General features: G+C 41.1%; 1 protein-coding gene across 2 annotated transcripts in view; it reads left to right on the top strand.

The window, feature by feature from the left end:
• LOC110975937 (gamma-aminobutyric acid type B receptor subunit 2-like) overlaps positions 1 to 27,859 on the top strand; it is a 127,817-nt gene that overhangs the window by 7,844 nt on the left and 92,114 nt on the right. For both annotated transcript variants that reach the window (XR_015424283.1, XM_022228819.2), the window contains exons 3-5: positions 23,027 to 23,191; positions 24,192 to 24,293; positions 24,494 to 24,559. Coding sequence is in view for 1 of the 2 variants with exons in the window: in XM_022228819.2 (XP_022084511.2) it covers positions 23,027 to 23,191; positions 24,192 to 24,293; positions 24,494 to 24,559 (333 nt within the window). In the remaining variant the exon portion in view is untranslated. The remainder of the gene's footprint in view (positions 1 to 23,026; positions 23,192 to 24,191; positions 24,294 to 24,493; positions 24,560 to 27,859) is intronic.

Below are 27,859 nucleotides of genomic sequence, written 5' to 3'. Positions count from 1 at the left end.
GTATATTTTACTCGAGGGTCTACACCCCAATGAGTTGTTTTTACTCGCATAACAATGATAGTCTTTTTACCATTTCGCAACAACTTCACTTATCGCTCAAAGTTCGCGCAGTGTTTTAATTGATCTTAATTTTGGTCACTAAATTTTAGGGGCACCAATGATTTGCATGTGTTATTTTTTCATTTCATCTTTTGTCATATCGCTCCAACATTGTTTACTTTTTTTACTCCAGCGTTTGGACTAAAAAATGTTATCATTGAAATTCAAGTTTTTGTTAAGCTGATTGGGATCTTTTAAAGTCTAAGGAGAATTTTATACTATAGGCCTACGATGATCTTGTTTCAATGTTTTTTTAGACTGGCACTAAATTGGCCTGAAAAAGTTATATTAACATTTTCAACATGAGGTTTTTCCATAGGCATTTATTACCCTTATAACTCTTTTGTGCCGTCTTGCCGTTTTTTTTAATACCAATCCCTTAACCTCACATTTTAAGCCAAGTAATTGAACCATTTTGCGGGTCGAATTTCTGTGGCGTCTGGTTTCCAGATTTTCCAAATAAGCAACCTCCTGTTTGACAGTTTCAACGTCTTATACACACGTTGACATTCCCTGCTTAGGGACTAGAGTAGTTCTCTCCAAGTGAAACGCCGTGTGGAGCCCCAGAGCGCCGTTCTCTTCGTTTACAGTCGATTTCCGTTGCATGTGATTTCTGAGAGGAAGACATCCTTTCAAAGCTCGTTAAAAACGAGATTGAACTTGGTTGACAGTATAGGGGCATCTTTACCTGACTCCGTTATTTCAAAATGGAAATTGTTAAACTGTTTGGTTTTGGCCTCCTTATTCCTATGTTACTCCCGGCATCCAGTTTTCCATATATCTGCTGTGCTTTAGCCGTTACTTCCCTGGAAAATCGAAATGACCAACAAATACAAGTCCATCAGATTCTAACTAAAAACTCGCGTATGTCAAGTCACAAATGCATGAGTGATCGGTCAGTCATTTATTTCGTTGGACCATACCATTGAAGTTGTTAATTATCTTTATTTCAGAAATCAGAAAGTAAAAGCAGGTTCCCGAATTTGAACATTCGTGTCCGCCTTGTTTCAGTTACTTTCGCCAATCTACATAGTGTAACTTCATGGCATCATCATGATGTTATTGCAGAGATGTTAACTGGGAGCCCGTTGAAGTTTATTCAAGGTCCAAATTTGCCCGTTTTCAGAAATCTGATGAAAATCCAAAGTCTAACAATGAGACACCTGATTACGACATCATCCCCTCATTTGAAATACATGTAGATGTATTTCATCCCGGCTATGAGCTGCACCTATCCACCACATTTTCATACAGTGTGTGTAATAAAAATCGTCATATTCGATGATGTCATCAGGAAGTCTCAAAAAAAATACAAATTTTCCTCGATCACCAAATTTTTCTTTTGGTACTACGAACTTGATGCAAATAACTTGAAAGTGCTAAATTTATTCTTAGATTCTCAAAATCCACGGGTATTGAATGTAATACGATGTTTTTATCATTTCTCTGGCAAAGAACCGTTTCATTAATGTTTATCTCAACTCTCATTGTTCAACAAAGGGGCAGAATTTAGAAACATTTTTATTAAATTTACTTACTTTGAAATAATGTTTTAACGAAAATGTAATAGAAAAAGTCGTAGAATTTTTATTATCAAAAAATATCTTAACCATTGAAGGGATTCATTTAATACAATCTCCATAAATTACTCCGATGGGCTTTTTTCAATACAGATTACCGATTATGATAAGGGAAAAAATCACTATAGACATATCTGAGAAATTCTCAATCTTATAAATAGGCAGCGATTGGCAGCCGATTATAAAAAGTTAGGCATTTTCTACTTTTCTGGGTTTTGTATCTGAGACCGAGAGCTCAAAGAGCACCGACTGTGGATACAACTGGCTATTAGTCACTGCTAGGATTGTTTTAAAGGTTTGTTTTTTATTTGGTCAAATTTTGATGTGGATTACGTTGAGCAGAAATTTTACTTCGGGGTTTACAACTTCATTGCAAAGGTGAATTTAGTGCGAATTTTTATATTATTTCAATGATTTAAAACAAAATTTTAGTCGTATGTTTAGTCTCAGGTGGAAGTTTCATCAACCAAAGGGGTACATTAAATATGATCGCTCCTTAAATCTCCTGTCTGAATCAATTCTCCTTTCTCCTAAGAATTTAACGGGAATTTCGTATTTTTAGGATTCTCAAATTATTTTCAGATCTAATGAAAGGGTAAATTAAACACGATTTCTTTATAATTCTGCTTTTAAAAGGAGGCAGGAGAATTACGTTATAATATTGTGCTCGTCGTTCAACATTCTATGAACCGACATGTTCGGACCGAGGCTGCACTAAATGTTCCCGCATGTTATTATACCCAAACTTCACTCTACACTTTATTTGGGGGGGGGTGCAGGTGGACTAAACTTGGTCAATCTCCGACCTGATTTCAAGTCTAGTCGACGGCTTTTCCTGAGACAAGACTACGTTAATTTTGATCCATTATTGTGTGTCTTATGAACACAACGTGCGCACGTGTGCAAACGTGCGCACCTTCGAAGTCTCTCAACATTCTTGCGTACATGATATTGCAAACAGAAATATCTCAGAGCCGAACATGCACGTGCCTGCACAGAGATGCACGTGCGCTTCGTGAAATGCCTCTGCCTGTCATATTTTGTCACGTGTAAACATCTGAATCAAGGCACCTTTCCCTATGTATTTTTTTGTGCGTTGCGTACGCGATGCTTTCTTGCGTTTCACTTTCACGGACACAAAGTCGACTCCATTAACACAACACACGCTTGTGTTGTGTTCGGCCGTCAACGATACGCAACGCTTGGCGCAAGTGTTGACGTGGATGAACGAACAAGTTGCGCGCGTTTACTTCCAGTCTCATAGTTCCATGTAACTCTATGTGCAGTGGGCGCGGTTTTTGTACGCTGCCGATATATGCAGAGCCTCGATCTGGCAGCTTAACAGATTAACTATAGTCGGTTCGGTGATTCCTGTGTATTGATCTCCATTGTAAAGACTCGATAGGACATCGCATCCAAAACGTATGCATGTTTTCAGGTGGGTAAATAATAAGCATTACGAATTTTGTTGCACGCACTTTCAAACGGAGATTTAAACAGCTGGTTGAGGTCATTGTACTTCAGTCGTCAGGATTCGAAGAACTGAATTCTGCACCTGAAATGGACACATGTGGAAACAAGAATGGTTGAGGTGTGCGCAGCAGTGAATTGCTTGAGATCAAAGTTTTGTGTCTTCTACTTTATAATGCTTGACTTCAGGCTAGGCTTATATAGTAAAGAATTTATGACAGTCTATCAGGCTTTGTATGTGAGACTCCACTGTATGGAAGTTGGGACCGTCTGAAATATTAATTACTGGCAAAAGTGGTTTAAAAATAAAAAATTGATTCGTTGTTTATTTTCCCCAGATTTCACCGGACATATCTCCAAGAAAGGCATGATTTGTCGTTGTCAGATCTGCAAAGACACTACCCAAATAGTGTGGCAGATGGTGTGATATGAGTGACAGAATTCTTCTTCAGGGCGGAGATAAAACTAAAGTGACAAGCAGAGAGCTGACATTTCTTTTGAAGTAACAAACTAGGAAATTCAAAATCAACGCAATGAAAGAAACTGTTTCTTAATTTTAAAATTATTTGTTCTTAGTTAAATCTGACTTATTTTTTCATTCCAGAAAGTAGTTGTTAAATGTAAATCTTTTGCCAAGTTGTGAACTGACGTAATCTGATTTACAGGTGTCTGTGGTAAAATGGCAGTAACGTATAGTTTGGCTGTTCAGTTAAAGCTGCGCTCATTTTTTCACAGTTAGAAGTCCGTACGCCTCATGTCGGTTTTTAATTAAACGTTGCCAATATATGAATGAATTTCAGTGTATTTTTCCTGTGAGTGTATAAACTTAAAATTAAGACTTTGTTTTTATTATTTTGGTTTTTTTCAGTGTTGACCCATCAAGAAACAAGATAAAAAAACAATTTCTGCAATCTTTATGTGTGTAGGTGGAAAAATAATAACCACAGGAGCTGGCATCAACACATAAAGAAACTCTTGGATATTAAGTTCTATTCTCACATAAGTCTTCCCGGGTCATCACCTGCTGAAATTGCTAACGAGATCAACCATAGATTTTATATCAGTGGCCAGTGACATTCCATGTCTAGACTACAATAACCTACCTGCGAATCTGCCTGCAGAATTACCGCTACCCTCAGTTCCGCACAGGCAGTATATAAAAAAACTAAAGGGAGTTAAGGCTTACAAGAGTGGAGGCCTGATCATGTCCCTCCAAGACTAATAAAAAAGTTTGCATATGAACTCTGTTTTCCGTTGACAACTGCTCACTTCTATAAGGCATTGTTTCGGCTATCTGGAAAACCGCACATGCGGTACATGTTCCCAAGACACACCCTCCAACCATGGACAAAGTATTACCAATCTCTCTCATCTCACGTGCATTTTTGCAAAAATTTTGTCACTACTTGGCTTAACAGCGACGTGTAATGATATGGATCCTAATCAATTTGGGTCATTAAAAGGATCATCTACATCTCATTATTTGGTTCGTTTGCTTAATGAAGTCTATAATGGAGCAGATAAACCTCCTACCTCTGCTATTGTAAATGCTACAGACTTCAGTAAAGCCTTTGATAAAGTTGATCGTCAAAATTTAATCCAAAAATTTGTTAAGCGTGGAGTTCGATCTTAAATCATCCCTTGGATATGTAGTTTTTTAACCAACCGATCCCAGGCTGTTGTAATGGCGCTTTATCAGAATGATCGCTTACCCATGCTGGTGTTTCGCCGGGCACAAAACCTGGGCCATTTGCCTTTTTAACAATGACAAATGATGCAGGTTTATCCAGTGATGAAATCAAACATTGTAACGATCTGGATGCCGTCTTTTTTGTCAGGTTACCACAGAACCTGCTCAGTCTCAAATTATGCAGCTGGAATTAGATTGTTTTAATCTATGGGCTTTGTCAAACAACATGAAACTTAATCCTTCTAAGTGCTATTTTATGTACATTAATTTTGAACGATGCACATCGGATCCTCCTACCCTGCGAATCGGAAACTCGCCCATCAATAGAATTAACTGTTTACAAATTTTGGGTGCATTGGTTCAAAATAATTAAAAATCGGACAACCAAATTGATTCTATGAGCAAAGCATTTAGTCGTGAACTGTTTTACCTGCGTCAGTTGAAACGTTGTGGGATTCCCATTTCTGATTTAATCACCGTGTATGTTCAGTATGTTAGACCAACCTTGGAATACGTGACCCCTGTCTGGTGTTTTGGTTTGTCCAAAAAGCAGCAAGAATGCGTTGAACAATTACAACATAAAGCATTCATTCCGCATAATTTTTTCTTATGACTATTGCACTGACCACTCTTACAGTGAAATCTGCTTACAATTATACCTCTACTGTTTAAACGTAGAGAGCAGTTGTGTTCCAGTTTTGATAAATCCCTTCTTCACTCCCACAAATTCAGACACTGGCTTCCTCCCACTAGGAACAATGGCTTGAGGAATAACTATCATTTAAGTACTTCCAGATGCAGGACAAAGCGGTACAAAGGAAGCGCAATCCCTTATCTAACAGGACATAAATTAGGACATGCTAACATTCTCTCATAATACATCCTGAGTCCTCTGGACTTTTCGTGTTTCCAATTTGGTCGAGTGATCAACCGTCTCTGTTCCTGGCATCCTATTCCTCTTGTTAGATCCTGGGGATTACAAGGTATTCATAAGCTAAATCCTGTTAGCTGTATTACATTGTTGTCCTGAAGAAGACAGTGAGGGTTGGTTTTGGGCGGTTTGGGGTTAGTTTGCGTTGCGGGTGGGGAGTGTGTCCACATTGCATGTGTGTATGTCGGTACGTTGGTTTGTACGCGTGTATCTAGTGTTCTTTTTGGTTTTGTATGTCATTTTGATCATTCATTTCTTTGATAAAATTTTGGTGTTTTTATCAATCAAGTTTATATAAACTTTTTATTAGATGTGTATACCTGTATTTTTATTTGCTATGTTTTTGCTATATAGTTCCTTCTAACATTTACAGTTATAATGTAAGAATTGTAAATCAAACTGAAATTCAGGCGTTGGCTGCGACAGTTTGCTTAATAAATAAACCATAAAATAATAATAAAATAATAAATCAGACGGAAAACACGTGGACAGTCGGGACTATATTTTACTGAGAAACATAATGTGGATCTTGATGGAATTCTCAATTTTTGGAAATTTTGCCAAAGCAAGACCGTAGACAACAGGTGTGAAAAAAATAAACACGTATATACATAAACAGGTTTATAGTATTGATTTCGAGTGAGTTATTTAATAAGAAACAGGTCAGTTAATTTTGCAAAAGATATTCTTGCATTTCCTGTTTTATTTTTTGTTGGTTTTTTTTTGTATAGGTTTTTTTTTGGGGGGGGCGAGGCATTAGCCACCATCCCGCAAGAAAAAGGTTCTGTCCATAATTAATTTTGACTAAATGCACAGCTTCACATTACCATCCTTATATGCAACGCGCCGCCATTGTTCGGTCGATCATTTTGTGCACAAAAAATGCGCGATGTCTTATCCAGTCTTTACAATGGAGATGAATGTTGTTGCTTCTGTGATTTTGCTCGTGAAGCGTTAGTTCTTACACCATGCGATTGGACAAAGGCATTTTGACGATGGTGGCCTATGGCGGCAGCGTGCCAAGAGCGAACAGAAACACAACGCACACACTGTGGCTCTGTAGATTATTACGGACCTCTGATAGCGATTGCTCCTTTCATCACTGGCAGGTTCATCATAGCGAGTTGACCGAATTAACTGTAAGACAAAATTATTCTCCAGCTACACACAAGATCACATATTGACACCCATGTTTGACTTTTGGCATAGATTTCGAGCGGCGAGTTTATTTGGTTTGTCAATTTCAAAGCAAGTTTCCTTTCTGCCACACTTGGCAGAAAATCTGGCACACTTGCCCTCCGAAATATTCACCACACTTCGCATATTGGAATTCCTTGGCACACTTGCCACGCTGGCGAACCCCACCAGGACAAATAGGAGCTTGCCATAGTGTTTTATTTGAATTAAGGAGAACTTGAATAAAGCGCGCCATATTTCCACCACTTGTACGGGCAGTTGGAATGAGACCCACCAGAACAATAGGGTGCTTGACGTAGTGTTTAAAGATAAAACAAACAGGATAATATTGCTAACGACCAACTTCAAAGTTTAACTGAAGAATTATTTGCCCAAATTGTTTATTTTGTTTATTTTAGGAAACTATGCGCCGCTCCCAGGTAATTTCTGCTCTGTACATGTGCGAATCTAACTCATTGGATATATGGCGATGATGGGGAGGCCATGGCAGTGGCGTAGCGAGGATTTTACTGGTGGGGGACACAAAGGGGCACCAGCATCTTATGGAGCACCAGCTATCAGTGGTGTGTTTTTGGGGGCCGGTTTTTGTTAGCCTCGTTCAATATCCATTCCTCCGTTTTTTTTCAGTGGGGTACCTGGGGGAAACAGGAATTTGTAGGGGGGGGACGTGCCCCCAGGCCACACCCCGTGGCTACGCCACTGGGCAGGGGTTCATCTTTTGTGTTGCCACTTCGAAAATCTAAGCCGGGTCATTCCATAAATTTTGGGTCCGACGTGTAACTTTTTTTGTCTTTTTACACGTGATCTATGTAATTCGACTAGGGACTTATTTTTGAAATTTAATCCTAACTACATGTTTTGTTTGGTAGCTAAGTGGCATTACTTACACTCTGATTAATTTTGGATTTTTTCCAACACGTATTATAACACTTGCATACTCAGTGTTTTCCCCCGAAGGCTTGTGAAAAAGCCACAAGCGTACTCGGGTAGGACTCGAACCCTCGACCTCCTGCTTACTTGTGCAGTTGTCTTGACCACTCGACCACTGAGCTTGCCGGTGTCGGCTGGCTGGTTCTAGTCAGAAGAAGAAGCGGGTACCGCCGAAAGACTATTTCCAGGATGGATTTGCATCCGGGAAAGATTTAATTAATTTAGGATTGTTTTTTAATCTAAAAAAGGTAAAAGTGCGTAGTTCATGTTTAATCTTTAAAAATCTACGAAAGATCAGCGGCAACTTCCTGTAACTTGCTTTTTGAAACTGCAGACTTAATGACGGCTGTTCTATTCCCTCCCTTTCCAGCTATATTTTTTCCAATTGAAAGATTTCCCCGAAATAGCTCTGTGTTTGCTACCGACAAACACAACGTTCGTCTCGTTTTGTTTTGCTTTTTCGGTTTTTTTGGCTATTTGGGCTAAGTTCCGAAAAACGCAATTCTCTTCGTCAAGATTTTAGCTGTTTCCAGCAACGGCCGACAGCTTTTGTTTTTCTTAATTTTTTGGTCTTCTTTGCAGTTTTGCAAAAAAGACATTTTTAGGGGCTCTTTTTTATTTTTTTCGCAATTTTGTGAAAAAGGCATTCTTTTTGTTCTGTTTTGTTTCTCTTTTTCGCAATTTTGCAAAAAAGGCATTCTTTTTGTTTTTTAAATTTTGTTTGCTCTTTTGCAATTTTTCTGGACAAAATTCTTTTTTGTTTCTTCCTTCTTCCTCCTCTGACCAAAAGCCCGTTTATTTTGTGCATATTTCTTCGACCATCAACTTTGGATCTTCAGCAAACTTACACCAGTGAAGGACCTTAGTTCGGAGATGTGCATAGAACACAGACATCATGATAACGTCATCAGGAGACTTGTTACTGAATTTTTAATATTTATTCAGCCCATTCACTTTGAACACGTTTTTAAGGCACAATTTTGGTTACCTAGCGATCTTCAACCTTCCTCAAAGTTTCACAAAGGAAAAACCTTGAAGCAAAAGTAATACTATTATAATTACGTCATGATGACGTCACCAAGAGATTTAATTTTAAATTTTGAATATTTAAATATTATGTTAATGTTGTAAAAACACATATAACTTGTGTACTTCTTCGGATGAAGCACCGACGACGAAACACCCTTACAATATTTGCGAACTCGAAAATCCCATTCGCATGCTGTGCATTGGCTACTGCTTATGTACACGCAATATCTGCCTCTATTTAAACATAAGTAGCGTACAGTGCGTAGGGCATATACTCAGGAGCTGGCATATTGCCGAGCACATGTCGCTGAGAGCAGATCGCATTGTATGGAACGCCCAAAGGGACAAATGTATTATATTTTGTATTGTACATGTCTGATTTGTTTGAAACCTTGCGGATAGTTAAGAAGGGAAGGTTTATAAACGGAGATTTACCTCATGTGATGACAATTGCATCCGCAGACAAGTCACGTGACATTAAAGGTGCGTCCTTTAAAGTACTATATCTCCAGAAGTGCATGTCCAATTAGGTTGAAAACTAATCGTTTAGAAAAAAAAAAGGAAAGGCAAGTGTATGTGATGATGACGTCATTAGATGATCATGTCACATATCTCTTGAAGTGCATGTCTGATTGGGTTGAAACCTTAATTACTGACATCTTGGAAAGGAAGTACTTTAGGCAAATATTGACCTCACGTGATGATGACGTCATCAAATGACAAGTCGCGTAACGTTAAGGGTGCATTTTTTAAAACTCTACCTCTCCTGAAGTATGTATCCAGTGAGTTCAAACCTTGCAGATATTTTGAAAGGGAAGTGTTTTAGAAGAATATTGACCTCAGTGATGATGACGTCAGCAGGTGACAAGTCATGTGACATTAAAGGTACATTTATAAGCCCTGGGACTCTTGAAGTACATATCCCATCAATTTTAAACTTTGTAGATACCAAGAAAAGGAAGTTTTTCAAACAAAAAATTACCTGATGTGATGATGACGTCATCAGTTGTGGAGTGAAAGTAAATTATACATACACTCTTTAAAACACGTTGTTTCCTGAAGTGCATGACTGATTGGGTTGAAACCTTGGATCCAAATGTCATGATAAAAAAAATTAGGCCTTCAGGTTTGTACAGTAGATTAGTCGTTCAAAAAAGAATGTGAAAAAGCCCTCTGTTCTGTTAGGAAACAGACAGATAAGCTCTGGTTTTTTTAATCCAACCAAAATACTTCCCAAAACAGCTCAGCTCAACGTGCGTCTCGGTATTTTTTTCTTTTTCCTACTTTTTGCCTATTGACATATCACGGGGTCGTTTTACACACGACTTTCGGTCCTTCCTTAGGGCTGATCTCTATCAGACCCAGCACATTGTTAGACTACCACCTGAAAATGTACGTCATGATGACGTCATCAGGTCATCAAATTATAAGTGCTTAAAATGTTAAATCTTCAAAAATCTTCGTAACTTCCTGCACCTTTTATTTTAGATTTAGTGATACAGTGAACATCAGTTATCATTTCTGCTCGTGTGGGTAAACTCGCTCGACCCTTACTCCGGTCCAAAGTGGTCCAAGCCGAAAGTGCCTTATAATTTGAAATGGATAGTATGTGTAAACCTACTTTTTCCCTCGAAACAACTACCAGTGACGTCATGCAACGCAACTCCTGAGCGCCCTCTACTGAAACGATACAAAATTTCAAAATCTATTTTGAACAGATACCTTTGGTGAAGTTTGCCGGAATTTCCTGAAAAAACGATAGATGCAATCACCTTCGTGCCTGTAACGTTGTGGAATAGTTGATATTGATGACGTCATGAGACCATATAATGAAAACCTTTAATTAATTTAAAATCACAAAACTATATTAATTGTGACAGCTACAATCTTGAACTGCTCACCAGAAATTAAATAATTATCCACATCCATATTCCAAGACGTTGGGCTTTTTTTTCACACGCACCATGCGCGTATAATAATAAAAGAAATTGCCTAACGCTGCTGATGGCGGAAACACGACCTGTAGGTTAAAGAGGCGTAGCGGTAAGAGCCATATGCTTGTACAGGTAAAGCGCGCGTGTACCGGAGCCCCGCTACGTTGGGGAATCTGGCAAAATGCCAAAAACATGGCAGGGAAAGCGTGTGACCGCGTACTGTCATGTTCTGCTATAGCAAGGAGGGTAGTGGTACTACAGGCCCGAATTTGATTCTCGCCTGAAGAATATTGAAGCCAATGTTCGTTGGATGCAGTGTTCAAACAAACTTATTTCGTGGTCAGGTTGATGCTTGCTGTACATAACATGTCAGATCGGTTGGTGAATGAACTTACAGAAGGTTACATACTAAATGTAGATTCATCTCTTTATTCAGTCAAATCAAGGGAAAAAGAAAAGAAATAGAGCAAGAAATTAACTCTCTTTACCCGCTGATAAGAATGTGTGCACATGGATAACGTTACGGGGCAAACAAAATTGGAACTGTGTCTATTTCCGACACTCCTCCAATCGTAACCCCATTTGATGAAGTGTTGAATGTAAATAATACATATTTTTAGCGTCATTGATACAGCTTAAATAAGTAACTGATTTCACAGTTCCTTTAGTGTTGTGAAATGTTACCATTACAAAAAAAGTACGAAAATCACCATTCAATCCACCTCCCGACATGTTCGCGAACTTTGCTAGCAATCTGGCCAGAGATGGCGTGCTTCACCAAAGCAGTTTGCAACATAGCATTGCAAAAGTGAGCAACAGTTTATTTCCTACAGGCAAACGGTTGGTTAGGAACACTGACATTTTTTTAAAAAGTAACACTTTAAACAGAGAAGTAATGGGCAAGGGTAATAGGTAACGTGTAGACTGAACAAGATTACAAGCTTGCCGCCACGTGTTAATGAGGTAGGTAGAGATGTGAAAGTAACAACTGGTTCTAGTTTGGGTTAAGAGAGACAATGTCAGCCGCTTCAGCTTTCTCTTCAGTCTCATCAGGCAGCCTGGTCAGCTGAGCAACTGGGCGGGTGTAAACTCGACCACCTGCTTCTACTCACAGCACGTACATGTCCATCATCTCTAGGCAGTATTTCGGTAACGCAGGCCAAACGCCAGGAAGCACGGACCTGCTATGGATCTGTCACCAAAACCACATTTCCAACTGCTAGATCCTCTTCTTCAATTGGGCTACTTCTTCTCTCCACCTAAACTGCTTCACCCGTATCCCTTCTGTGCCTTAATCAGGAATTTCATTATTCCAGCCCCACCTTCGCTTTCACAATTCTTGAACCAATTTCGCCTATCCCCATGAAAGCGATCAGATAGCCAAGTGGATCCTTTCCGGCACAGCGTACAGCGTCACTGCCCCACCGGTAAGGATGGGCCAGTCCGAGGGCTGGAGCTGGTACGTCAGGGCATCCCTCTCAAAATTCCAGCAAAAACCCAAGGCAACGTTTTTTGGGGTATCACTGTCATCGTTCGATTTTGTCTGACCGAGATTCAGATGGTAAGTCAGCGACCACTGCAGGCTTGTTACTGGCCCACTTCACAATTGGGAATCTTCCAGCACCAAGAGCCTCACGCCACTTTTCCACAAGCTGTTTGGCTTCATCAATCATGGGTTTACCATCAAAACAGTTGTCTACATATAAAGCCCCGAGGACGCTACAAAAAACGTCTGGATCTCCTATGTTGTCCTTTACGTGCTTCTGGAGAGCGAAGGACGCACAGCACGGACTGCATGTTGTCCCAAACAGAAAGACATTCCGTTCAAGTTCCCTGTCAGAGTTAGGTTCCTTTCAGAGAGAGCGTGGCATAGGGCAGTCGACTTCCAAAGTTGAGACGCAATGAAACATCATTTTGATGTTCCCACATATGGCCACCGGGTGTTTTCAGAATCTGAAGAGAACACTAACCAATGACGACCCAAGAGTAGGGCCTGGGAGAAAGTTTTCATTCAAGGAAACCTTGATTCACCAAATTCGCCTTGGTCTCGAAAGGCACTATTGAAGACAAAGCAGGACTTGTCATTGTGGGGCATAGCATGATGCAGAATCTGCCATTGGGACTCCAGTTCCCGGTTACTCCCCTTGTAGAAAAGGCCTCCTTCTTTGAGTTCCTGGACCTTACTACATTGAACCTTTGCCAAATCGAGGTCTCTCATCAAGCACTTTTCATTTCTCTTCAACGAAGGCAGCACTGCACTGGTTAGACAAGAGAATGTGGGCTTATCCGGCCTCCACAGAAGTGGTGTCGCCACTCAGTGCACATTATCCACCTTAACATAAGTTGATTTCGCTTCAGGTAGGTCCACCGCTCTTTGGTCCTGCTTTGATTGGGTTACTTGCTTTCTCTCAGCATACATCTGGATATCCATGTTCCACAACCGACCGACATTTTCATGTAGGACATACATCTTGTTTGCTAGACAGGTTGTGCAGCTTTCCTTGTCCTCCTTTGCATGGTCGGTCCTTGCAATGACCTTCGTATTCTTGTTCTGACTGCTACTGGGCCACTCTCAGGGCCCAAATGACTCTCTCTCTCTCTGGGGATCACGAGGTCTGGGAGGTCGCTTCTAAGCAGAAGTGGTCTCACCTTCTGGCAGTCATGCAAAAGGAGGTCTTTCAAATGAGACCGTCTTCTTAAAGATCTTGGGCAGGGACGGAATACTCAGATAATGTATCAGCATTGGATAGGGAAGGCATTGCTCACATGAATTTGCAAGTCTGATTCATCCATAAGGGCAAAGTCAAAATTCAACATCTGGCCCTTACAAGGAGTGCAAGCATCTTGAGCCGTCACAACCGATATTTCTGTAGCAGTCCCTTTCAGGTGCAAGACTTCGGCAGCTTCCATTGACCTATCATCCAATAGACAATAAGTTATGAGCGATGTACGATTACCGTACAAAATGACAGGCAAACTCTTCAAGCTTACTTCCTTGGGGTACCAATTAGGACTGCCATCGCCATAGAAAACCGAGAGGTTGGGGTCAAAGCTTGAGTAGTATTACCCATATCCCGGCTATTTGAGTAGATTGTGGAGGACCGTCAGGTAGACCTCGTTGCACTCACAACATGGCTTGCACTCACAACATTCTTGACCCTCTCGGTGCTGTCAGGCACCCCTCCAACATCTACGGTTTGCCTTTGTCCACTCAATTCGCTGCCCGGCAGAGAGCTTATCAAGTTTATCATAACAGGAAAGCCAATGTTCCCCTTCACATTGGAGGCAATGCTTCCGAAATGGTTTCTCCTTGGTTGGTCTGGATTCTGTCAAATCACTAGTATGAGATGATTTGCTGGGTTTGTTGTTGACACTGGCTTGGCTCCCATCTTTGGTATGGTAAGCAGCAGCACCCCTTTGTTGTCTTTCAAGAACAAGTGGTTTGATACAGCCCTCAACAATGGCCTCAAAGCAACGGAACTCTGAGGAGTCACCACCTACGCTAATCCTCGCTAATCCTACCAGCGGTTGCTGCCAACATTGAGCTCAACATTTGATTCTGATTTATACCTGGATCAGCCTTCGGTACTGTTGGTTGACTGAAGGAAGTTCCTACTCAGGTAAATGGTTCACACGGTGCGGGCATGGTCGGTGTCAATTGTGCTGAGGAATGGTTACTTGTATCATTAAGAGGGGAAGGGCAAATAGTGGGATTATGAATGGAAAAAGGAATGGGCGCTACCCACTGTAGCCCAAGAAGGAAATGGTGAAATACTCTACCAGGTTTGCTGTGCCTGACTTACTGCAATTTTCTGGCTATGCAAAGGCATCGATATTTTCGAATTTCAGTAGGCAACCGCAGACGCGAGCAAAAACGGGCACGGGCAAAGCAGCATATTCAGGCAAATCAGAATGCACAATGTCGGGTGGAGCACTGATTGGAAGGCAGGAAGCAGCTGTAACAGTAACAAACTGGTTAATGACAGATGTAGCTTGTATATCAGGGGCTACATCTGGGTTCAGAGGTGGAGAATCAGAACCTCTTAACTGATCATTGCTGGTTCGAATAATGTCATATTCTATTCTAGCTTGGACTAGATTCAGCTTAGCATTGCAGCGTTTTTCCAGCTCGAACTGTCTTGCCAGTCTTTCTTTCACTTTCAAGATTCGCTGCTCCTCTAGCTCAGCTTGGATCCGTTCCCTAGCCAACTGGAGTTCCTCCTCCTGTAACTCCCTTCTCCGTTGAATCTCGAGCTACAATAGAGCCAATTCTCTTCCATGCTGTGCAGAAATTAGCTGTTCTTCCATGCAGACACCATGCCCCCACTGCAGGTGATGACGTGCCAGAGCGATGTCTTACTCAGCAACCCTTATTTTTGAGAGGGCTGAGCTGCTAGTGCTTATATGAGAGCTTGAGCCGCTACTAGTGTGGCTGGAGGTAAGGCTGGTAGTTTGGCTTCTGTTGTGCTTGCTTGACCGGCTGTTGAGATGGGTCGAGCCCTGGCTTCCAGCACTGGGTCGGGCACCGGCATAGGTACTGGCATGGCCACTGACTTGGTTGCCAGCATGACCACCAGCTTGGTCACCGGCATGAAGATTGGCTTGGGCAGGTTCCTCGCTCCGTCTAAGTTGGACCATTCCTGGTTCGATTCCTACCCTTTGTAACTAATGTTTTTGTTATATACAGAAAGATTTCCCCGAAACAGATCGTCTTGTTCTTCTTCCATTTTCCCCATAGCCAAAACATGGGGTAGTTCCACACACGACTTTAGCCTCTTCCTTAAGGCCGATCCCTTGCACATACATAGACTACCTTTTGAAGATATTTGCCAAATCATGACGTCATTATGACGTCATCAACTAATTTATTATAGATTTTTGAATATTTGATTTTTCCCCATATGTTTTGTACACGTTTTGAAAGCTCTTTCGGGACACTTGGCAATCTTGGAATTCCATCAGAGTTCCACAAACGAAGGCCTAAGACATCAGAAATGTTCTACGAAAATAACGTTGTGATAACGGTATCAGGTGTCAAATGACAAGCGCTTAAACATTTAGTTATGTTAAATCTTCACAAATCCACATAAAATCAACCGTGACTTCCCGCAGGTTGCTTTTTGCACCAAGTGATATACTAATTTTCGGTATTAATTTCTTCTCGTGTACGTAAATCAATTGACCCCTACTTCTGGTCAGAAGTGGTCCAAAGCGAAAATGCTGTTCATTATTTTTTTTTTGAATTGATAATAGACACGAACCTTTTTCCAACGGTGTTAGTCTCCAGAAAAATGGCATTCCTCAAAACATGTCCCAATGACGTCATGCAACACAAGTTTTAAAAATTATTTTGGATAGATATCTGTGGCGAGATTGCCTTAATCGCTGGAAAATGGACGGATACAATGACCTGCAACTCTTGTGCAAAATGTTTGGATGATGACGTCATCTGACCGGAAGTTATAATTAAAAGATCTTTAATTCGTTAAAAATCACTAAAAATTCAGTCCCAGCGGTTTGAGTCTTAAGTTACTCGTCCAAAAATGGAGTAAATATTTGCATTCATTTTTCAAAGTGTTGTGTTTGTTGCATTGTTCGTAAACACCGTGCACTGATAATGGAAAAAAGTGTCATATGTTGCTAATACCGGCAACACGACTCTGAGGGGTAAGAGCAGTAGTTGAAAGAGCCATATGCTTTGTACAGGTAACGCATGTATACATGAAGCCACTGTTTCGGGGCCGTTGATAACGTTCCAGCCACTGCATGCATCCACTGCAGAACGCTTCTTATCCAAGTGTCGTCACGCAGATCTCGACGCGCCGCCCAACACGTGATAGTGAAAGGAAGTTGGTGTAGGGCCCAGATATTCAAGACTGAACTGCGGACTTCACTACTGCTGTTTATATGTTTATATGTGTGTCTCGCGCAAATGTACATCTTCCAATGAACACTCAAATAAAAGGGCAAAATGATCAGTTGCATCCAGTAAATCTCTCAAAAAAGGGCAATCGGTCATCATAAGCCAAGCATGACAAAATCCCAGCTGCATAAGCTTTGCACTTTGCAAAAATGTCCATTTCACATCAGCTAACGTTCAATGCATAATTTTAATCCTTCCGAAAAAGTTGCAGTTATTCACGTTTTGATCCAACTTGAACTTCTATTATGTTTCACGTATTAGACGCCCGTGCAAACCACCTGTACGTGGGAGGCAATACGCACAAAGCAATGACGTCAGCAAGAGTCCACACTTTCTTCGCTTTGGCGTTCACGTAGAACGTGCAACTAAACCTCTCTATTACAAGCACCCGGGTACCTGAGTTTTATTTTGAGATGCACGATACTCCTGGTTCAGTCACTGTTTTTTTTTCGGGTAACTTAGTAATAAACCGATTTCGTCTTTTGATAACAGCCCAGTTGATTTTCACGAACTCTAGCTTATTCCTCTTCATTGCGTATAGCTTTGTGTAACCACATACGCGATAATGCTTACGACTACATTTTCTGTAAAGGGAGACTTTTCTTTCACCAAAGGGTTTTTTCATTTCATTATTATTAACTGCAGATATTTATATATTTACTGGGAGAAAAATGTCAACAAATTTAAAGAATTTGCCAACAATTGCCGCCGTAAATGATTTTTTTTCTGTGTTTTTCCGAAACAAAACAGTACTTTGGTCTGTAGAAGTTGCGGATAATCGTCGCAGAAACCCTTGGAGCACTTGTTACGTTACATCGATCACGTGACCCCTCGTTAATAGCCGCGTCCACAAAATCGGTTCCGCCCTGTAAAAACTGTCTAAAAAAATGATGTGCTTCATATTTTCCTTTTTTGTTCTTTGTTCATGCTTCACTAATCCTGTAGCTACGATCTAAGAATAATTTGCTATTCTGGCGCGATTAAGACAGTCTTCCTTCAACTGCAACTTATATATTTTATCAACATCTCCTATGAGAACCCTGTGCTGTAAAAAGGTAACACAGTGTGTATGCAAATAAGTATGTGTAATTATCCTGGACTTTTCACCACAACCTGCTGGGCATTTATTTAGATAAAATAAGCTTAAAAAGTCAACGTTTTCGTTGCAAGGCATGAGATTTGTCGTTGATTATATATATTTATCGTGTAATTTCGATCATGCTTACAGCATCTCGCACCGACAGAGTCCATAATCCAACCCAGAGTACATAAACACTGACACGTTAACAATCAAACGTCTCACAAGGTTTAATAATTGCATGGTCTCTTGGTATTATGCGAAGAATGTAAAAACAGTTACCGCTCTAAACATAGTGCTGAAATGCACTCCATCTTTAAGGGATATGAAAAAGTACAACACATACTCGGTCTTACGCCCGAAGGCTGGATGGCGAAGAGCTAATAGATTGTACCAAGAAACCTCTGGAGCAGTGGAACTTTGAGCAATATTCAGCACTTTTAAGGAGGACAATTGCCAGTCTGTCTTGCAAGCTAGTAAACATCGACTTCGTGCCAGAAGTGACATGACAATTTATAGGCAAACTCTTGATATCAAAGGCTCAGTGCAACCCCGAATTTGCCGTGGGATGGAGGGTAATGCAGTTTTAAGTGGAAATACAGGTATATTCTCCAAAGACTGTACGCTTTGGGCTAACACTAAGTACTCTCTCCGTGTCTGTGAAAAGCAAGAAAACCAGTTTTCCCCAATGTCGGAAGTAGCTGTGGCATCCATGAGGCATTCTGATCTAGTGTGTGAAATAACGTTGCTTGAACCGTGCAAGTTTTCTTCTCCATCGCTCGTCGCACAAGAAAGTCCTCCTGTGTTCAAAATTAGCTGCACCTTTCCTTAAAACAAAATGAATGTCACAATCTCAAGGGAAATTCGAACAACTGTAAGGATTTTAGTATTTTGGTCAAAAGCTGGAGGGATTGTGGGATAGAGCAGTATGTGAATGATGATACTGGTATACATAAGTGGCTGGTCTACAGCATATTGTTGTGTGCTGTGTAATGGTATATGGGTTTTGCACACATGAAGCGATGTGTTCAAAACAGGCAACAATTATTGTTTTGTTATATCACGAGAGTATATTTAATGAATGCATGGGAACAAAGTGAAAAAACATTTTACTGTGTCATGCGCACTTCATTTCACTAAAATAGGGGCGATTCACAGTATAGCGCGCCACCAGGACTATGCTGCAGACAAACAACTTTTCGAAACGCTGCCGCTGTTATTTTGGGGATAATTGATTGGTTGCGGCGTTCCCTGCACCACACGAAACCATAATTTTGACAACCTAACACCCATTCACAATAAGCAATTCTGAATTTTCGACCAAGATAACAAACGATTTCCAGAAACCTATATCAAACTCTGTCGTGGGTAACATCTCAAACTGCGGGGTCTCTCCTGTCATGCTTATGGGGATGCAGAATTTTGAACTGCCGCATTCGCACACACGGAATCTTCCGTATTTTTCTTCGTGCTGATGTTGTCCTGCTCAAGGATTAAATTTATGATCTCGTTTTGGAACGAGAGAAGAACCTTTTCCTCAAAACCAACCCGCTATCATCTGCCGACATTGCTGAGGTGGGATTATGCGAAATTGGACCAGTAAAAACACGAACGAACGATGTAAACAAAATTGTGGTCGTTCGCTTGTCGCCCAGCGCCTACACAGAGCGCTGAAAAGGGCAAATGCGCTTCACAAACATTTGTGAAGGAAATAATTTGACGTGCAAAGCCTGGGTTGCTTGTTGTCGTAATCATCGCATGTATTTGCAGTGCGCACGTGTTACGCGTACATGAAAAAGTTGATATTGTTATTGTTCAAATGTACTCTGTCGAACGAATGCCCGAAAAATTGCGTCATTATTTGCCCCTCCCTGCGCCCTGTGGAGCTGTTTGACGAGCGCATTGCGGTCGTAGCAAAAATAGTGCTTCACTTTCCCTCCACAGCACATATACCCTGTACCCAAGGCCACATCAATACAAAGACACTTTCGACATTGAAAAAAAATCACAGTAATATACTGTACCGTCGGGTAAACCACAGCGAACATCGCTCATGACAATATTCTTGCGGTCTGGTTTATACGTGTTCATAGCGTATCATATTAACAATTTTCGACCAATAAATCGCAATCTATTGCCGTGCTACATCAAACGATTAGGTTTTTACATACTCTCTCCCTTTTCACTCCTTCATTCGTTAGTTTACTTCATTGTTATCTTTGCGGCTACAAGCCAAATTACAAGAATACATTAAAGTACACCAAAAAATAGCAAGCACAAAAACATTAAACACAGTTATAATTATACTAATAAACAATTATACGAGTAAAATGGATCAAACCACGCAACTCCCTGCCATGAATATTTTTCATTACGGGAGGAATAAGGGTATCAGTTTGTTTACACTGAGACAGAGACTCAGCAAATTTACAATGTGCCTGCCGACGGTCAGCAAGGGTTTCAATGACACACGTTTCCATAGCGTCCTGATACAAATTATAATCATCACCAAGCATAATTTTACACGCTCTTTTTTTAACTTTTCTAAAATATGAACTTGATCTTTAGTAAGTGAAAAATTCCCCACCATTTCAGTATATTCTGTCGTGGGTCTGACATAACCTTTATAAACAACTGTTAATTAATCTATTGTAAAACCAAATTTAAGTGTGCGTAACATGTATAAACGCCTGTTTGTTTCTTTAACATATCACTAATCTGGGGATCCCAGTTCAAGTCGTTTTGATTGTTGACACTAAGGGTCTTTGTTGAAGACACAAACGCAAATGGGTTGGGATCTATAGTTAATGCTGGTATGGGCGGATTTCTCTTCAAGCAAATTCAATTTGAAGGTTACCAGTGACTGAACAAGGGCAATTCTCGGCTAAAGTTAAGTCATATATCATCCACGCACTTCCAAATACCAACATTATCATCTGGTGAAAAATCGTCGGACCGATTTTGGTACCTTGTGAAAGACCTCCTCTGGGTGTTTTGAAGTCAGATAATGTCTGATTATATGTTACCCATTAGAAATAAAACTGCAAATCCAAAGAAAGTAATTGATTCCCTTACCCCTAACTATAAAAATTTGTTAATTAGAAGTGTCTGCTCAATGAGATCGAAAGCTTTCGAAAAGTCTGCCAAAACAACAGTGCCCCTATTGTTGAGAAAATCAGCTCCACTGTGTACAAAAATGCATCAAACTAATAGTGTGAGGTGGAAACCCTTTAAACATTATCATACTGAGTGATGTCTATTTTATACAGCTAATGTCGTCAAGCATTCAATTAACAATAAACTGTTTAGCAATTTCGGACAAGCCATCCGCCAGGGACACCGGCCTCAGGCTTTCACTATTTGCTGGATACTCTTCAGGAACGGGAAAAACAATTGCCTTTTTCCACTGAAAAGGTACAATTACTTCATTATGTTAGCTTTTAAGAATATAAATGAACGGAACACTAAGCTTGTATGCAAATTCTTTGAGAAGCTGAGGCGGAATTCCATCCGGACTAGAGGCTTTGGATGTTTTAACCTTTCCCATGGGAACAGAAGAGGAGGTGGCCTAGGAGCCGGTAAAAAGACAGGGAGTTTGGTATTGTCTAAAGGTGTTAGACCAGAGGATACATGAACAAATTTGTCATAAATAGCCTTAGCAATGTAAGTATAATTGTCTGCACATACTCTAGGTATACTAAATTCGGTACGCTCTCTTTTGGTCATGACCTTCACCTGTTGGTGCCATTTCTTGGGATCCCATTTGTGTAAATGTCTTTCCCTCTCAGCATAATAGTTGTTTTTGGCAGATCTTATTTCAAGTTTCACTCTATTGCGCAGTGCTCGCCAATTACTAACATTACCTAAGCCAAATGCCTTCTGACGGGCATAAATCATTTTTTTTCTAATTTTAGGAGTGATCCAAAGTGTATCAGGGGTACACACTTTCTTGATAACTTTAGGAAAATGAGTTTCAATTTCTTCATTCATTAAACAATGAAAAGCATCAGTTTTAGCTTGTACTCCAACAGAGTTATAAACCTCAGTCCACTCCTGGTTTTGAATCCAGGTACCAAAACCAATCCTAGAATCTTTCAGAGCGCAACTTGATTTTATTACACACAGGTTCAATGCAAGGATTAAGAATTATGCAATTGTGGTCACTATTTCCAATGGGAGGTAAGCTTCTAGGACCCGTATAGTACCTTTCAGTATCTGTAAAAATCAAATCCAAGATTGCCTGAGCTCTGGTAGGAAATTTTATGATCTGTTCTAAATCATTACTACTCATTACACTGTCAAGTTTAGTTCTATTGAAGTCTTGTACAATGATAAAAACCAATGTCAGGGTAAGATAACGCAATGATCAACTGATAAGTCCTGATAGGGAGAACGAGACGGATAGGTGGGCTGTAAGCAGCACGCACTCGTCGAACAAGCGTTTAGGTCGCACCGTAATACCCACAGACACTCAAGCTCCTGTTGTACAGTGACATCAGTTAACACCTTGGCACGGATAGGCTTCCTGATGTAACACCTCCTCCACGTTGGTGTTGTCGGGACTTTAAAAACAGGTTGTAGTTGTTGATACTGAGCGCTTGCTCAGGAAAATCATAATGGTGTCATGTCTCGTTGACAATGCAAATATCTATATTGTTCTGTATGAGAACAACCTCAGCCTCGTCAAGTTTATTGACTAGTTACTGGGCAATAGTCAGTAATACAGATGGCACTGATGCATGTTGTAAATCAGATGAATAGACCTGCCGAGGTGGGGAATTCAGAACTCTTGGTCTATCAGTCTTAGCCTCAGTGTTAAACGCACCAGGTCCAGAACGATTCGTTATTTTGTGTAGTTAAAGTAGGCCTACTGTTTTGTTGGGAGCATATATCAAGGACTCAAGCGAGGGTCACGGCACAGAACGTGGCTCTGTGCATGGGCCACAGCAAATTACTAGTGATAGCATTTTGATGATCGCCGAATTCGTGTAAGAAAAAGCAAAATTCAGCTGAATTTGCACCCGCTTTACTTTTACGTGATCAAGACTAGCCAGGAAATGCTCCAAAATGGTAGATGGAGCACGGAATGCCAAACTGAAGACTATGTGCCTGAAGTTCGCTTTTTTTCTGTGTTCAATTTTGTCTTCTGTCATTTCTTGATCCAGATCTCTTATGGCTCTCATGAACCTCACTTAGGAGACAGGTCGCATTATCCGTTCCTGTACCGCACCATTATGTCCAACACGGGCTATAATGACCCCCGGGTGCTCATGATTAAGCAGTGGGGATGGAAGCGTGTAGCTACGCTGGGACGAACTGAATCCACCATGGTAAGTTAATGCAGCAGAGTTTGGAAGTGATTGCCTTCACGCATCCATTTGTGCGACTGGACTTTCAACCGCTTGGTTTGGTTAATACCTGCCTTAGGTATAATAATATTTTACCCAAAACTATAGCTCTAGTCTGAAGAGGGACACACGTTAAGGGGTGGTGAAGATGATTGAAACGTTTGACTAGTAGTCCTACAGCACTTGTTACCTATGGATGGGGTAAATGTTACAATCGTATTCTTATAGAAATAATAAATCAGATCTATTATTTCAACTAAGGATTGTCTTTGTCACCATTCATTTAAAATACATGGGCTGAAAACATGATACTAGAAATTGTCTTACGGTTATTACAACAATATCGTTCACGTAATACCAAACGAATTGCCGCTCTTTAGTAAGCGTAACATATCGCGGGGTATTTCTGCTGTCTGATACCGCGTTTCGTTATTGCGCGTGGTTTACATGGGCCTTTAGGGTAAAAGGCAGGGCTAAAGGGATCTGAAGTTCTGTTTCTCGTTTAAGTCGATTAAACCTAAGACAATAATTTAGCCTTGACCTTTTCAAGCGTTTAAAAAACTATGCTTCCCTGATTAAAAGAAGGAAACCTCCCTCACCGAGTTAATTCATTTATGTGCTTCGATTTAAAAAAAACATCACATCGGAAACTTTTGTCAGTGCTGTATAAGAGTATTGCACTGTTTACATTCTAGTTCTATATAGTTACTTTAGGAATTTTGGGAAAAAATAATTTTGACAACTTTCCTATCATTATCACTATGCACTAACTGCAGCATTACAACTGCTTGACTTTCATTCTTATCTTTAGTTTTAATCTTATACGTGCATTTGTTAAGATATTTAGTGTTAATTTGACTTAGCAATTTGGTTGTTAGTTTTTCAATATAGCGACTCCCTTACCTGTTTTCAAATCAAGCGATCTCTATCTTGGGCGGACCCATAGAATGATTCTTTTGTTGAATTTCGTTCTGTTTACCAGGCAATGGAGGATATGCACACTAAGCTTATAAACAATAGCATCGAAATTATAGCCAAGGAGAATTTTGACGACGATTTAGTACAGCCCTTCAAGTTCTTTAAGGTGAGGTCTCAGCATAGGGTGAGCCATTGTTAAACATGAATTGAAATAAAAGTTCGTTGATTGAATGGAGCATATTGTCAATATTGAACAAAGCACTGATGAAGTGAATCTACAAATGTTCAATTCGAGCTTAAAGTTTAACGTCACGTTATATTTCAGTTACTTGAGTTACTTCTGAGTTTATCACTAACTTTGTACAGGAAAAAGATGTTCGGATTATCGTGGGAAACTTCTATGAATTTCAAGCGAGGAAAGTATTTTGTGAGGTGAGTAATGTGACCTTTAGTAAGAGTACCTCAAACGGATTTTTTCCAACTTGAGCAAGATGGAATTTGCGATCACATGATAATTTTAAAAAAATTGATCGCACGTAACGTGTTTGGTTTGATAATCTGGAGGAATACTGGTCTCAATCAATCAATGAATCAATCCCTCCCTCCCTCCCCCTCTCCTCCCTCCCTCCCTCTCTCCCTCCCTCTCTCCCTCCCTCCCCCTCTCCTCCCTCCCTCCCTCCCTCCCTCTCTCCCTCTCTCCCTCCCTCCCTCTCTCCCTCCCTCCCCCTCTCCTCCCTCCCTCTCTCCCTCCCTCCCCCTCTCCTCCCTCCCTCTCTCCCTCCCTCCCCCTCTCCTCCCTCCCTCCCTCTCTCCCTCCCTCTCTCCCTCCCTCCCTCCCTCCCTCTCTCCCTCCCTCCCTCCCTCCCTCTCTCCCTCCCTCCCTCCCTCTCTCCCTCCCTCTCTCCCTCCCTCCCCCTCTCCTCCCTCCCTCTCTCCCTCCCTCCCTCTCTCCCTCCCTCTCTCCCTCCCTCTCTCCCTCCCTCTCTCCCTCCCTCCCTCCCTCTCTCCCTCCCTCCCTCTCTCCCTCCCTCTCTCCCTCCCTCCCTCCCTCCCTCCCTCTCTCCCTCCCTCCCTCCCTCTCTCCCTCCCTCTCTCCCTCCCTCCCTCTCTCCCTCCCTCCCTCTCTCCCTTCCTCCCCTCCCCCTCTCCTCCCTCCCTCTCTCCCTCCCTCCCTCTCTCCCTTCCTGTCTTTCTTTCTTTGACGGACTTTCTGTGCCCGGTCTCGATACCACTCTGACTGTCTCGGCATACGCTGACGACGTCACCGTTTTTGTCACATCTAACAAAGGATTTCAAATTTTCGATCAAATTTATACCCTGTCTGCATGTTTAAATACCAACAGGTGCCAAGGTTTATGGGTCAGATCTTGGACCAAAAGATCTGATTGTCCTCTCAGTTTTAAGTGGAATAATCAAGATCTTAAATTTATTGGAGTTTATCTAGGAAATACCGAGTCCTCACGACAAAAAAATGGAAAATGTGCAGAGATAAACTCAACAATACCCTCGCTAGATGGAGTGGCCTGGCTCGTACCACATCTTTCAAAGGAAGAATAATAATTGCCAATCAAATTGCCGCTTCAAGACTTTTTCATTTTTTGACAGTTCTTCCTCCTCCCAGTCACGTCCTGGATCAACTCCAAGAACTTTTGATTAATTTTGTTTGGACCGATAAACGTCACTGGCTTAAAAGACAAATTGTGTTTCAACCTCCAGACAAAGGAGGCCTGGGGTTGATCTGTTTGAAAGCTCGTTTTATGACGTACAGATTTTCTTTGCTCCAGCGACTGATATGGCAAAATAAACGTCCCTCTTTTCGTTTCTTCGTTTACTGTATCCGCCAATATCGGAACCTAGGTCACGATGTACAATTACTGTACTCCAATCTGGAGAGGGAATATCTCCCCAGTCTTCCCGTCGTTCACGGAAAAATGTTGCAATCTTGGATTACATCGAAAGCCTCAATGAGCACACTGCCGAACTCTTTTGAGTTGTATGTAATTTACCGTTAAATAGCATTTTTTTTATGTAGTCACGCCAACGTCGACCTGCTCTCCGGTCGTCTCCTGTCGCTGGGCATCACGCTGTACGGAATCTTCTCCGGGAAGACAGAATGTGGATCTCTGCCGACGACGTTCAACAGACACAGCACAGGACAGGTCTTCGTCCTTTGTCCTCCCGATCCTTGGAAACTGACCTTGTCGCAGCCAGGAAAGTACTTGTCGAAATCTTCCCCCGCGACTTTAATGCCCGGGGGCAACTGTCCACACCTTGGCATAAGGACACCTTGGACGCGGATACATCCATTGCCTGGAAAAACATAACAAATTACCCACTTCGAAGAAGTACTTCATCACCTTGACCGTACCGTCTCAAAGAACTGTGGCTGGTGTGGATATTCGGAAAGAGGACCGCTGCTACATCTCTTCTTCCACTGTCCCTCCTTGCAACCAGCCTTGCGCAAACTACACGAGATTTTCTTGGATCTTTTCCCGGGCATGCAATTCTCCTTTGCGACCTCCTGGTGTTTGATGCGGCGAAACAGGGATCGACCGAGAGAGTGGGTGGACTTGGCCAATTATCTCAACCTCTGCCTCACTCAACCGTTTACTATTCATATGTACATAAGAACTTTAAAGATCCCAAAGAAACCTGGATACATCGTGTCAGGTGTAAAGTCTTGATAGAATACAGGTACTCTGCACAAAAATGATACAGCTGCATTCTGTCAAAAATGGAACCCCGACATGTGAAGTGGACAATAACGATTTAATTTGGAATATCTAAAAAAACATTTCTTCCGTCTTACATTACCGATTATTTCATGTACATGCAAGCTTGTTTTGTTTGGTGTTTTGTTGCGAAATAGAAAGGTTTCATTTGCAAAAGTCAAAAGTCTTTATGATCTTCACTCTCCAAAAAAGCCTTTTACATGTTACAGAAAAGTTTGCGTGTTAGACAGACTCGTTCTTTGTATGCAGTGACATGTTTTTCGCGCCTCTCATCCTCCAGTGTATCTGTTTGATTCCCGAGGAACCTGGTGATCGAATCTTCTCTCCACACTAGATTGTGCGTGTGCTTTACCACAATGGATATTGCCCGGGATGACACCTATGCAGTGCCCACGCCATACTCTTTCCTTTCAAAGTATACTCTGTGGGCGCTTTTACTGAATTATTTCGTCCGCGATTGAAGACTCATAGTTCATTACCCTCCGCCATGCATAAATATATACATCTATAAAGATCAAATTAGTTTGTCCTGCCTGGGACACCAAATAGCAATGCTGATCGGGTGAGAAAGACAAACTCCCCTGACCGTTCTCTTCAAACGTGAACAGCGGAATCTAATCAATCCTTTCTGGGGAAGAAAATTAAGTCGGGGACAGGTTTCAGCAGTTCATGCTAGATTACTTTGCGGTCACGTTATACACCTGTGTGTATAATTAGCAACAGTTTGCATGTCTCACAGTGGAGGTGTTTCAAACAGTGAAATGTTTTGCGTCAACTCTGAAAATTCAAGGAGGAAAGACATTTGGCGGATTTTTGGTGTTTAAGCAAAATAACAATGACAATAATTTATAAAATATGTTGCTATCCTTATTCCTTAAATGGATTGTTCCCTTTCTGAATAGACCTACTCTTTCATGACAGCCATAGTTCATTATAGTTGTTTACCCCCACGAGTAGACCTCTGTGCATTCACTGTTATTGGATTGAAAATAACCTACAA

Source organism: Acanthaster planci, linkage group LG02 (genome assembly GCF_054643075.1).
Source record: "Acanthaster planci isolate LZ-2023a linkage group LG02, COTS_SCS, whole genome shotgun sequence".
Taxonomy (NCBI): domain Eukaryota; kingdom Metazoa; phylum Echinodermata; class Asteroidea; order Valvatida; family Acanthasteridae; genus Acanthaster; species Acanthaster planci.
This window is presented reverse-complemented; position numbering and strand designations above follow the sequence as displayed.